The sequence below is a fragment of the Diaphorina citri genome, unplaced genomic scaffold (genome assembly GCF_000475195.1).
Source record: "Diaphorina citri unplaced genomic scaffold, Diaci psyllid genome assembly version 1.1 scaffold1787, whole genome shotgun sequence".
Lineage (NCBI taxonomy): Eukaryota > Metazoa > Arthropoda > Insecta > Hemiptera > Psyllidae > Diaphorina > Diaphorina citri.
The window spans coordinates 19855-33540 of NW_007379213.1; the positions used below are offsets into that span (position 1 = coordinate 19855).

At 35.3% G+C, this 13686-nt stretch overlaps 3 protein-coding genes and 1 long non-coding RNA gene across 4 annotated transcripts; all 4 read left to right on the plus strand.

Moving 5' to 3' along the window:
- Positions 1–747: 747 nt before the first annotated feature.
- LOC103517244 (zinc finger protein 2 homolog) lies at positions 748–8373 on the plus strand. The gene is made up of 4 exons (XM_026829405.1): positions 748–1632; positions 2513–2883; positions 6696–7686; positions 8266–8373. Exons 1-3 carry the CDS (start codon positions 1262–1264, stop codon positions 7622–7624), a joined length of 1671 nt encoding a protein of 556 aa, XP_026685206.1. The 5' UTR covers positions 748–1261; the 3' UTR covers positions 7625–7686; positions 8266–8373.
- On the plus strand, positions 3931–5649 carry LOC113470732. Its single transcript, XR_003393684.1, has 2 exons — positions 3931–4479; positions 5047–5649. It is a non-coding gene; the product is annotated as an uncharacterized LOC113470732 (long non-coding RNA).
- Positions 8346–9389, plus strand: LOC103517238 (gastrula zinc finger protein XlCGF67.1-like). Its single transcript, XM_008482262.3, has one exon. It carries the CDS (start codon positions 8369–8371, stop codon positions 9170–9172), a length of 804 nt encoding a protein of 267 aa, XP_008480484.1. The 5' UTR covers positions 8346–8368; the 3' UTR covers positions 9173–9389.
- LOC103517246 (zinc finger protein 91-like) lies at positions 9197–13488 on the plus strand. The gene is made up of 3 exons (XM_026829406.1): positions 9197–10319; positions 10555–11506; positions 12307–13488. The coding sequence occupies exons 1-3, from the start codon at positions 9517–9519 to the stop codon at positions 13243–13245; spliced, it is 2694 nt and encodes an 897-aa protein (XP_026685207.1). The 5' UTR covers positions 9197–9516; the 3' UTR covers positions 13246–13488.
- The last annotated feature ends 198 nt before the right edge of the window (positions 13489–13686 follow it).

A 13686-nucleotide genomic window follows, 5' to 3' on the forward strand; every position in this document is an offset into this window, starting at 1 on the left:
TGAGAGAGAAAAGAAAGTGAAGAAGAATCCAATATATAAAATAATAGAAAGTAAAAAGATTGACAAAATAAATATCACTTGAAAAGTATCGAAATTTCTATACTTACATTATATGATGATCTCAGTAAACGCTTTTCTATCAAAAATGCACAAATGGTGTTTATTATAGGATTCTTATCGTACATATGTTGAATTATTCCTGCTTCTATTTTCTATTTTGGATTAATGTTCCTAGTAAAGTTCTCCTTTCATTAAACCTTATCCCATTCATTGTACACGATTTTATTTGTCTGCTATTCTTCCCTTAAAATGTTCCCAACTGTAAGACCAAAAACACCCCTGAATTCTGTGATGGGTGCCCGAAATTTCTACTTCTGACGAGGGCTAAAGTTTTACCGTAATACAGTCTTCATTTTAATTTCTACTTTGCATTTTGAAAATCATATGAGGAAAATCTTTTTCCTTGTGGCAAGTAATGAGAGTTGCATAAACTTCATTAAACGCTATTGTCTTATGTACTTACTGAACTAAAAAAAACCAAGTATAAAGTTAGTCTAAACATGCGATCATTGAATTTTACTGAGAACATAATGAGAAATTATTATTGACAATCATAGTGTGAATACGGTTCCTAATTGTATTGATATACATGATGGAATCACTCTTTACCTATTCCAAGTCCGGACTAAAAGTCCAGTTGAGTTTAAATTAAACATATCCTCCCCTGGGGATTTGTTAAGAAACGATAAGTTTATTAAAACGAAAATATTTATTTCCAAGTTACCATTGATAATTTTTGACAACTTTGTATTTATTTATTTTTATTTTAAAAAATTATGTTCGTGACTGTGTGTATGTAGATGTGGAATTTGATTTGCAACACATGAAGATCTAAATGAAGAAAACTAAGGACAAGAAAGAAAGGCAGATTGACAGAAGAGTCAATGAGTAATAAGAAACAGCTCACTGTAGTAAACACTCCTCACAAGATAAAATGCAATAAATAGTTTCATGTCTCCCGGCATCTTAGAAGAAGAGAAAGCAATCACTGATTGATATTTTTCAATTTTATGCTTACAGAAAAGAAAATGGTGAAGAGCCGAGGAAGCGAAAGAAAAGAGCTCCCAAAACTGAGACTAATGATGTGGGCCCGTTCAAATGTGAGCTATGTGAAAAAGAGTTTGAAAACAAGAAGGCACTAAAGAGACATGAAAATACGCATTCTAAGCTAAAGATCTATCCTTGTGAGGTGTGTTTGAAAATGTTCAGGACGATAGCGCAGAAAGACGCTCATGTGAGTACACACTTTACTGAGGGCGAGTTCAAATGTGACGAATGTCCATACGTCGCCAAGCGGGTTGTCTATTTGAAATCCCACATGAAACGGCACAGGAAAGAGTATACTTCCTTTTGTGATATTTGTCAAGAGGGCTTCTTCAGTAAAGACAAGCTGCTTACCCACAATATTCAGAAGCATGATGCTCAGCCGTTCCAGTGTGAGACGTGCAAGAAGATCTTCAGCTCCAAGAATTCCTTCTACATTCATAACAAGACACATATCCCTCTCGAGGAGAGAGTCAACTACCAGTGCGAACTTTGTGGCAGATCTTTCAACAACTTGAAAAGCTTCAGGTAATTCTTATTTCTCATCTCTTTTTATTAGCTAAATCCCCTTTGAGAATGAGCTACGAGTATTTATTTCTGACGAAAGTCACAACTTTGGGTTGGGGTTGATTTTTTTCGGATCTTTATTTTTTTCTCAAACTTGATATGGAGTATCATGAGTATTGAGCACTGAGCACTAGTGATTGGTTACTTACATACATGAAATATTTTACAACGATCACATCAAGTCCAAGTGGCTCATAGAGTGAACCAACCAGGGTCTCCACTCCAAATTTTTAAAAATCACTAGATTCAAGGAAAAGAAATCACTAGATTTGCCAAGAATTCACTAAATTTAGTGAAAAATCACTAAGAGTGGGGACACTGGAACCAACGTAATAATGGGACTACTTTGAACATTCCAACATGTGTTGTAAACGCAGTACATGAAAAGTTGAGATATAGATCAGGCCCGTATCTGGCATATTATTGAGGGGGGGGGGTGCAAACAGTGATGCATCGGGGGAGAGATCTCTTTTTTGATTGGTTACTTACATACATGAAATATTTTACAACGATCACATCAAGTCCAAGTGGCTCGTAGAGTGAACCAAGTGAACCAACGTAATAATGGGACTACTTTGAACATTCCAACATGTTTTGTAAACTCAGTACATGGAAAGTTGAGATATAGATCAGGCCCGTATCCGGCATATTATTGAGGGGGGGGGGAGTACAAACAGTGATGAATCGAGGGAGAGGTGCTTCCAAACTTTTGGAGTCCAGCCCACAGTAATAAAGAAACCGCCACTCCCCCGTCTAAATACAGCCCTGATGTAGATTAGATTGGTGAGGGGTGGAAATAGAGATGAAAGTCTAAAGCAAGGGGAACTGTGTTTATTTCCAGGTATCATACGAACACGATTCACCTGGGCATCAAGTTTGAGTGTGAAGTTTGCCACCGGAAGATGAGCTCTAAGGAACATCTGCGTCTTCACATGCGGACACACACCGGAGAGCGTCCGGCTGTGTGTTCCGTATGCGGCAAAGGATTCAAACGGAACGACGCCCTCACTGAACACATGCGGATACACACGGGACATCGGCCGTACGTGTGTGAGATGTGCGGCAAGGGATTCACACAGAAACAAGCACTCAACACACACAAGCGCGGCCATACGGGGGAGAAACCGTATCATTGTGATTTCTGTATGGAGAGATTCTCTACGAAAGCTCTGGTGAAACATCATATTCAATCACACCATACAGCTTTGCTCTGATATTATTAAGCGCGACTACTTGCCCGCAATGGCTGATTTGTTTCTTTGATATTATAATGAAGGTTGGACTTTTTCCTATTTAAACCTTGAAGAAAATGGTTCGAAAACCTGTAAAACAATCGATATTACTGGTTTGTAAGGTTGGACTTTTTGCTATCTAAACCTTGAAGAAAATCGAAAACCTGTAGTGTAAAACAATAAAGGATAAAGGGGGGAAAAAACTCTGATACCTATTATTGTTAATAAACAAATATCCATATTAACTTAAAACTAGCAAGAAACAAAATTATAAATAATGTAATGCGAATTTTGAGTATTCTTTTCTAAGCCTTTGAATTTCAATGCAATTGACCCTGGTATGAATATTTGGTTTAGAATAGAAACCACTTATCGGAAAAGCTAATTTTATTTCCTGATCACTTTCACTGTACGCTTTACTTGGAAAAATGTACCTAGGTATTCATGCTAAAGATTCGAGTCTACAATTTCATGTTGAACCTTCTCTGAGATATTATAATGAAGGTTGGACTTTTTCCTATCTAAACCTTGAAAAAAATGGTTCGAAAATCTGTAAAACAATCGATATTACTGGTTTGTAAGGTTGGACTTTTTGCTATCTAAACCTTGAAGAAAATCGAAAACCTGTAGTGTAAAACAATCGATATTTATTACTGGTTCGAGATTTGGAGAGGTGGATGGAAATTATGGTGTTGATTGTTTCTTGGATTTCTTTATCTCCTAAAGTCTGATATTGACAGCTTTGTCAAAATGAGGTAGCGTTCGTGGTGTGGTGTTATAGGGATCGAAATTGTTCAAAATTTCATGTTGATAGAAAAAAAAATGTTTGTGTGGGGCTTGAATATTCTCTTCCAATGAACTTTATTAACTCTGTTAGTTGGAACAATTTATCTATGTCATTTTAGTATGACTGGATTATCTATTATACGTATAACCTATCCTACTTGACCACAACAAAATCATAAACCTCGGAGGAATCGAAATTTACATAGATGACGAGTTTCCTGTAATATTTTGTTTCGAAAAAAAAATGTGTGTGTGGGGCTTGAATATCCTCTTCCAATGAACTTAATTAACTCGGTTAGTTGGAACAATTTATCAATGTCATTTTAGTATGACTGGATTATCTATTATACCTATCCTACTTGACCACAACAAAATCATAAACCTCGGAGGAATCGAAATTTACATAGATGACGAGTTTCCTGTAATATTTTGTTTCTGAGAAAGTCTGTACCTATCAGTACATACCCTATACATGTGTACATAGTCTTTCTTTTTTACTTTCCTTCCCCTATAGGAAGGAAAGAAATGTAATCGGCTGATTTTTCCCCCCTCTATGTAATTTATTGTGCTCGCATTTTGTGGGATATTTCTGTACTGCTGGGGACAAAAGGAAATGTTTCGGATTTTTTCCCCTCCAGCCTTCACTTGATTGTTTTACTGTAAAACATTTGTTGGGCCTTTGAACTGGATTACAAAGTCCCATTTTATTTTTTCATCTGTTGGGCCTTTGAACTGGATTACAAAGTCCCATTTTATTTTTCACATGATTTTTATAAATTATTTTAGGTAGGTACTAAGTACATCAGCCTTTAAGATTTTGTCCGCTTTGACACTTATGGATGATTTGACCCTTGAATAGAATATACCTCATTTATCCTGCTTGAATGAGACTGAGAAGTCCCTTTGCCCCAGCAGTCTAAACAAGGTCTCGTGTATTTTATGGGTTTAATAATTGAATAGATACAAAAGACTGTGTGGAGGAAACTTTGATCAGAATCAAGAAAGACGATTGGAAACATTCTGTTGTAAAAACAATAAAAGTGAACTTTTCGTTGCGTTCTCTCTTTTGTTTGTGTATTTCCTTTCAGCTTTCAATATTGTACTTTGATTTCGTGATTCAACACGAAATATATGTCATTTAACAGCAAACAATGCCGAACTGTCTTGCTAGAATTGAAAAAGAAAGCCAAGCATTTCATTTTGAATCACAAAATCAAACGAAAGTACGACATTATTACGTAGGAGAATTTTCTGTTTTTCCATATTTTATCAACTATTTAACGATCCCTTTGCTTGCACTCTTCCTTTTTACGTGTTTTATAAGGTTCTGTTTAGATTTTGTCAGCCACAATGGTAGGTACTAAGTACATCAGCCTTTAAGATTTTGTCCGCTTGGACACTTGGATGATTTGACCCTCGAATAGAATATACCTCATTTATCCTGCTTGAATGAGACTTAAAAGTCCCTTTGCCCCAGCAGTCTAAACAAGGTCTCGTGTATTTTATGGGTTTAATAATTGAATAGATACAAAAGACTGTGTGGAGGCTTTTACGTGGAAAGAATAGTAAAAATCCCAGGCCTTGATCTTGTGTCTGGGAGAATATTCAGGTGTTAATTAACATATTTGCACTCTGTATACTGAAATCATTTCGCACCTAATCTTAGAAATAATTCCGTCAAAAAGCATTCCCAGTGGTGATTGGAATTTTTTCTCGTCAAATTTATTGTAATGAGATGGTTGTTTAGTGAACCAAATCGGTGTGTGAATAGGGATTTGTCATTTGTATATTATCCAATTGAAATCCTTGTAGAAATTCTCTAAACTGTAAAGGAACCCTTGTGCAAATTTAATTTAATTTCATGACTTTAATGTAAATACTCTGAACTGTACGATTAACCTTGTGTTAATTTAAGTTAATGATTTTATAAGAAAATATAAAACGTTCACTTTAGATAGAATTCGCTGTTTTTTCTTCAAAATTCCAATGAAATTAGAGTCTGGTCGGAACAATCCTAGGGTTGCCTCCAGGTTACACTGATATACGAGTATGTGGGAGTGATCACCACTTTGTTATGTCAACAAAAGAAGAGACTGTTTCTTTCGAACAAACCCCAAGATACCATGAATATGAATCAATTAGGTAATTTACGATTATCATATTGTGTATAGCATGATAAGATGGGGGGAGTGATATTGAGAAAAAAAAAGGTCAATACAAATACTACGGGATGCGTTTTTTTTTTTTTTTTTTTTTTTTTTTTTTTTTTTTTTTTTTTTTGGGTGTTCGTTGGCGTAGTTGATGCACAGCTGCTCGAAACTACCAACGAAAAATTAAATGAAAGAAAAATTTTAGTTTGGAAAAAAATAAGCGGAAAGTAATTTAAGTAAAAAAATAATTGGAGTAAAAAGTACCGTAAAAAGTTAGAGAGCAACTAACTGCCAAAGAAAATTTGCGAAACAAAATTTGGTTGGACTGTGACAGCGAAAAATTTAGTAAAGAAAAAGAGTTTTGTTTTTTTGTTTTTTTTTTTTTTTTTTTTTTTTTTTTTTTTTTTTTTTTTTTTTAAGAGGTTTGACAGAGGGAACTGTAACTCTAGGGTCTTATCGTCCCGAAATCGGAGAGAGAAGGAAGACAGGATAGGAGAAAGCCAGCCGTTCCGAGAACGAACATTATCCCATCAGGATAAAATCCGCCCCGGGCGGGAATCGAACCCGCGGCCTAGCGCTTAGAAGGCAGACGCACTACCAACTAAGCTAACTAGGCTGGCCGGGATGCGTTTTAAAATATTTAGTACAGAGAAAAAAGGATTGATAGATGAGGAAAAAAGTTTTTCATATTGTTGGCACTATGGAAACCAATATACTGGGTTGGCCGAAATATCAATACTGTGTGAACCAAATATACAACAATGCGACTATAATATTAACACATGATATAAACAAAATTGCAGTGAAACTACAGGAGCAAGTTGGAAAAAATGAAGAGACTTGCAGTAATGGAATCTTTCCTTGTGTCGTTTCAGATTGTCACATGAAACTGAAGCTAGAACACATAAGTTAAATGAAAAAGAAGAGAGTACTACAAAGAAGAAAGTAAACACTCACGGCGCTTCCAAAGAAAATGTGGCTCTAAATAAACCTTTCAAATGTGATGATTGTGACCAATGCTTTCTAACCAAGATTCTACTGAATAAACACAAGCTATTACATACAGAAGGGCATCTCACTTGCAATTTGTGTGGACAAACATTTAGGCAGAAATTTAGACTGTTAAATCACATGATATCTCACAGTACTGAGAAGCCTTTTTCTTGCCCCATTTGTAAAAAACAATTCAAGAGAAAGCATGAGGTATCGAAACATGATCGAATCGTTCATCAGGGAAAGAAATATAATGTGTACAAATCTTATAAGTGTAGTCTATGTCCTAAAGCATTTACCCACCTAGCAGCTCTGGAAGATCATCAATATGTTCATACTGGACAGAAATCACATATGTGTAACTTGTGCTCTGCAAGGTTTACCTGTAAAGGTGCTCTTTTGGGACACATTAAAGTGCTTCATGAAGGATATAAGAGACCTCAAGAATCATGTCAGTGTGAACTTTGTGGAAAATCCTTCAATAGGCGTCAAGGATACTATGTTCATATGAAATATGCTCATGGTGATGCCAAGCCGAAATGTGATATTTGTGGGAAGACGGTGTGTTCCAAAGAATTCCTAGCGATTCATATGAACATGCATACAGGAGAAAAACCCTACTGTTGTGAATATTGCGGAAAATCTTTTGCTTCTAAAAATTATTTAACAATTCATGTGAGAAGTCATACAGGAGAATCACCATTTGCTTGTTCTATCTGTCCAAAATCCTTCAAACAAAGATCAGCACTTACTGGGCATTACAAAAGCAAGCATCCTGGCAAAAAGCCTTGAATCCCACGGTTGGATATTTTGTTTTGGAGTGTTCCAAATCTAATTCCTGTCAAGTATACAATGTAAGTGCAGCAATAATACTAAGGGATTTGGTTGGGGAGAAAGTCTCTTCGAATTGTTTGAATCATTTAAATAAAATACATATAAAGTACTTATCTGTCCAGCCGAATAATAACAGAATTTATACGAGACCTGAAAAATCTGGAAAAGTCATGGAATCGGAAAATCGGCCAAAAAGCCATGGAAAAATGTGAAAATTTAAAGAAAACCTGGAAAAGTTATGGAATTTGCCACCTGGTCAAAAATTAAAAATATTCAAAATAAAATCAAGTATTGCCGAAAAACGGCCTGCGGCGCATTCCCTCTCATATTCATTGACGTTCTACACATTGCATATTTTATTCAACTGAAGGGGTAATCCCACTGATTTTTTAAGTACCTCCACCCCCTAATTTTCTGAAAATTTCGTGGACTAGTCATTTAATTTCATTCCAGGGAAAGCGTATAAACCTTGTTCTTGTTTATCCTGCCAGAATGAGACTGAAAAGTCCCTTTACAAAACCCTGAATAATAACTTAATTCTCATATCGAGAATGATAAGTGAAATACAAGTAACGGATTTTTTTATTTTGTCGTTTCAGGTCATCACATGAAAGTAAAACATATAGTGTAGATGAAATCAATAAAGAAAATGAAGAGACTACAATCAGGAAAGTAATTCCTCGTGAAGGTTCCAAAGAATATATGGCTCTAAATAAACCTTTCAAATGTGATGATTGTTTCCAATGCTTTCTATCCAAAATCCTACTGAATCAGCACAAAAAGCAAATGCATTTCAACAAGGGTGGTTTCACTTGTAATTCTTGCGGGCTGATTTTTTCAGAAAAGAAATATCTAAGGAATCACATGATATCTCATAGTACTCAAAAACCTTTTTCTTGTTCGTTGTGTGGAAAACGATTCAAGAGAGAAAATGGGGTAATCAATCATCAGCGTTTACATCAAACTAAGAAGGTGTACAAATCCTATAAGTGTAGTCTATGTCCTAGAGTATTTACCCATTTAGCAGCTCTGGAAGATCATCAGTTTGTTCACACAGGACAGAAAACACGTTTATGTACCATGTGTCCTGCAATCTTTGCAAGCATAGGTGGTTTACGATCTCATATGAAAATAGTCCATCACGGTCTGAAAACACAACAATCATGCCAATGTCAAATTTGTGGAAAATGCTATAGTAGTAACGATGCTTACAGACACCATATGAGACTTATTCATGGTGATGCCAAACCAAAATGTGATATTTGTGGCAAGAAAGTGAGTTCGAAACAGTTTCTAGCTGTTCATATGAACATGCATACAGGAGAGAAACCATACTGTTGTGAACACTGCGGAAAATCTTTCGTTTCTAAAAGTATTTTAACAATTCATGTGAGAAGTCATACAGGAGAATCACCATTTGTTTGTTCTATCTGTCCAAAATCCTTCAAACAAAGATCAGCACTTACTGGACATTACAAAAGCAAGCATCCTGGCAAAAAGCCCTGAATACCGCGGTTAGGTACTTTGGAGGTTTCCAAATCTAATTCCTATTGAAGTACACATCAAGTATACACTGTAAATGCAGCCTGGGAAGAAAGTCTTTGAATCATATAAAATTGAAAAATAATATTATAAAGCAACTATTTGTATAGCCGAATAATAATAACTTAAATGACATACTGAGATTGAGAATGATACATAAGTGAAATACAAGTAACGGATATTTTTCCTTTTGTCGTTTCAGGTCATCACATGAAAGTAAAACATGTAGTGTAGATGAAATCAATAAAGAAAATGAAGAGGGTGCTACAATCAGGAAAGTAAAACCTCATGAAGATTCCAAAGAATATATGGCTCTAAATAAACCTTTCAAATGTGATGATTGTGACCAACGCTTTCTAACCAAGATCCTATTAAATAAGCACAAGCTATTACATTTCGACAAGGATTATTTCTCTTGTAACTATTGCGGTAAAACTTTTCTGCACAAGTATAAACTAAGAAGACATATAGTGATTCATAGTACTGCAAGACCTTTTTCTTGTCCCGTTTGCAAAAAACAATTCAAGAGAAAACAAGATGTAGCGGGACATGATAGAGTTGTTCATCAAGGCAAGAAATTAATTGTGTACAAATCTTATAAGTGTAGTCTATGTCCTAAAGCATTTACCTACCTAGGAGCTCTGGAAGATCATCAGTTTGTTCACACGGGACAGAAAACACACTTATGTACGATGTGTCCTGCAAGCTATGCTACAATAGGTGGTTTACGATCTCATATAAAAATAGTCCATCACGGTCTGAAAACACAACAATCATGCCAGTGTCAAATTTGTGGAAAATGCTATAGTAGTACCAATGCTTGCAATGCACATATGAGACTTATTCATGGTGATGCCAAACCAAAATGTGATATTTGTGGCAAGAAAGTGTGTTCGAAACGTTTCCTAGCTGTTCATATGAACATGCATACAGGAGAGAAACCCTACTGTTGTGAACACTGCGGAAAATCTTTCGTTTCTAAAAATATTTTAACAATTCATGAGAGAATTCATACAGGAGAATCACCATTTGTTTGTTCTGTCTGTCCAAAATCCTTCAAACAAAGATCAGCACTAACACAACATTACAAAAGCAAGCATCCTGGCGAAAAGCCCTGAATCCCACGATTAGGTACTTTGGAGGTTTCCAAATCTAATTTCTTGTGGAAGTACACATCAAGTATACAATATAAGTGCAGCAATAACACTAAGCGAAGTGCCTAAAAAAGACAGTATCTTCCAATTGCTTGAACAACAAAATTGAAAAATAAAATATATATAGTGCCTACCTAGCAGAATAATAAGAATTTAAATGACATACTTAGAATGATCAGTGAAATGCAAGTAACGGATTTTTTCCTTTTGTCGTTTCAGGTCATCACATGAAAGTAAAACATATAGTGTAGATGAAATCAATAAAGAAAATGAAGAGGGTGCTACAATCAGGAAAGTAAAACCTCATGAAGATTCCAAAGAATATATGGCTCTAAATAAAATAAATAAAACTTTCAAATGTGATGATTGTAACCAGTGCTTTCTAACCAAGATCCTATTAAATAAGCACAAGCTATTACATTTCGACAAGGATTATTTCTCTTGTAACTATTGCGGTAAAACTTTTCCGCACAAGTATAAACTGAGAAGACATATAGTGACTCATAGTACTGCAAAACCTTTTTCTTGTCCCATTTGCAAGAAACAATTCAAGAGAAAAGATGAGGTAATCAAGCATAATCGAACTGTACATCAAGGCAAGAAATATAATGTGTACAAATCTTATAAATGTAGTCTATGTCCTAAAGCATTTACCCACCTAGCAGCTCTGGAAGATCATCAGTTTGTTCACACAGGACAGAAATCACACTTATGTACCATGTGCCCTGCAATCTTTGCTAGCAAGGGTGGTTTGCAATATCATATAAAAGTATTTCATGACGGTCAGAAAAGACCACAAAAATCATGCCAATGTGAAGTTTGTGGTAAATCCTATAGTAGTACCAATGCTTACAATGCACATATGAGACTTATTCATGGTGATGCCAAACCAAAATGTGATATTTGTGGCAAGAAAGTGAGTTCGAAACAGTTCCTAGCTGTTCATATGAACATGCATACAGGAGAGAAACCCTACTGTTGTGAACACTGCGGAAAATCTTTTGCTAATAATAAAGTTTTAATAATTCATGTGCGAACGCATACTGGCGAATCACCTTATGTTTGTTCTATCTGTCCGAAATCCTTCAAACAAAGATCAGCACTCACGGGACATTACAAAAGCAAACATCCCGGCAAAAAGCCATGAACGCTCTTCTAACTTGGAATTGGACGCAAAAAATTCTTTTTGAAAGCTGATCTTTAAGTGCCTCACACTTTCATTTTGAGAGTCAGAATCAGACGTGAAATTTAGAATTCCGGCCTCGATAGCTTCATCGGCGAGAGAAATACTTCTCATTTAGGTGCACGTTCAACACGAGAACATCAGAATTCCGAGATCAATCACAGGTGTGATCCACTTGAACCTCAGTTCACGTCTCAAAATCAATTTAAATTCAAAATTTTCACAGCATCTTGAAGTAAATATCATTACTTGATGTCAAGTCTCATGTTGCTTTCATGCAAACTTTGAGTTCATTTTGTCTAATTTTGAGCTAAAAAAAGACTTCTGGCTAATCAACTAATTCAATATATGTTTGTAAACCCAGATAAACGCCTAAAAAATGATCCTATTGAAGTTTGCCAATGTTCTATTCGAGCAGTCTACATAACACTTTATATTTAAAAGTCAACTTGAGACTGTAAACTAGAGGAAGTCATTCGAAAATTTCATATTTAATGTATAATTGTTTCTTTTTCTTGGAATCCTGAACACTCGATTTTGGGAACTTGGTTTTCTGTGAATGCGAGAATTTGGATGTAGGTACATATTCCCGAATTCCCAAAAACAAAATTATCTAGTCCTTATTGAAGCTAACATTTTGGTAAAATTAATCCACTACACTAAATAAAGATGAAATGTTTTGCGGCACAATATTAGCTATTATAATATTGACAATAAAATGATAACCACGTAACTTGTTGAATCATTGAAATAGCAAGTAATGGAAGATTTCCTTGTGTCGTTTCAGATCATCAGAATGTGACACTAATCCTAATAAGAAGGATGAAACCAATACCGAATTGGAACGATGTACGGATTTGGTGACTCATGGTGTTACCAAAGAATTGATAACTTTAAATAAACCTTTCAAGTGTGACGAGTGTGACCAATGCTTTGAAACCAGAATCCTACTAAACAAGCACATCAAGCTAACTCACTTGAAAAAGGATCTTAGTTGTAATCACTGTGGTCGGTCTTTTAAACAACGGTGCAAGTTAATAGTACACATGATAACTCATAGTAATGAAAGACCTTTTGCTTGTGAACTTTGTGACAAACGATTCAAGCGTGATTTTCAACTAAGATATCACCACAGAACTATACATCAAGGGATAAAAAAGATAAACAAAAAATCATTCAAGTGTAATCTCTGTCCTAAAGCATTTCATTACAGGCAAGGTCTGAAAGATCATCAACATGTACACACTGGACAAAAATCACATTTATGTACCCTGTGTCCAGCAAGTTATGCTAACAAGCTTGGCTTACAAAATCATATAAAAGTATTTCATGAAGGTCAGGAAGTAGCACCAACACCTTCTCAATGCCAGCTTTGTGGAAAATCTTACAGTAGTACTCAAGCATACAATGCACACATGAGACTTATTCATGGTGATGCCAAACCAAAATGTGATATTTGTGGCAAGAAAGTGAGTTCGAAACAGTTCCTAGCTGTTCATATGAACATGCATACAGGAGAGAAACCCTACTGTTGTGAACACTGCGGAAAATCTTTTGCTAATAATAAAGTTTTAATAATTCATGTGCGAACGCATACTGGCGAATCACCTTATGTTTGTTCTATCTGTCCAAAATCCTTCAAACAAAGATCAGCACTCACTGGACATTACAAAAGCAAGCATCCTGGCAAAAAGCCATGAACCCTCGGAATATTTTCTTGTCTCATCAGCATTTACCTTATTAAACTTTCTTCCTATTAATACTTCATTTTGAACTCTAAAAAATCGTGCTGATTTATTAGTGCTCGTGCTGATCTGAGTAGCTATAATAAATAGTTGTACGTTCAACCGTTCTCTATCCCTTCAGCCCAAGTTAGTTAAATTCGAAAAAATAAAATGTGTATAGTAATAATAATAAGGTTCTTCTATTTTTATTATTAAATATTGGTTGTCATTTATTTATTTCTTGTCAGGAAAATAATTACAGCTGTGGAATTTAGACACAATATTATCAACCCTATGATTTCTTAAACTATCCTGGAGTAGGAAAACCGTATGTATTTTGGTTTTACGTTCTTCATATGTAGTTGAAAGGTTTCAGTTCAAGCAAAGCTTTTACAAATGTCCACATCGAAATGACAC

Bases quoted from the DNA above. Each gene is read 5' to 3' on its own strand.
- LOC103517244 (XM_026829405.1), top strand. From the start codon at position 1,262: ATGTTCAGGACGATAGCGCAGAAAGACGCTCATGTGAGTACACACTTT. The intron at 1,633-2,512 runs GTAATTCTTATT...GTTTATTTCCAG, and splicing joins AACAACTTGAAAAGCTTCAG to GTATCATACGAACACGATTC. The intron at 2,884-6,695 runs GATATTATTAAG...AGTAATGGAATC, and splicing joins ACACCATACAGCTTTGCTCT to TTTCCTTGTGTCGTTTCAGA.
- LOC103517238 (XM_008482262.3), top strand. From the start codon at position 8,369: ATGGCTCTAAATAAACCTTTCAAATGTGATGATTGTTTCCAATGCTTT.
- LOC103517246 (XM_026829406.1), top strand. From the start codon at position 9,517: ATGGCTCTAAATAAACCTTTCAAATGTGATGATTGTGACCAACGCTTT. The intron at 10,320-10,554 runs GCCCTGAATCCC...GAAATGCAAGTA, and splicing joins AGCAAGCATCCTGGCGAAAA to ACGGATTTTTTCCTTTTGTC. The intron at 11,507-12,306 runs TGAACGCTCTTC...AATAGCAAGTAA, and splicing joins AACATCCCGGCAAAAAGCCA to TGGAAGATTTCCTTGTGTCG.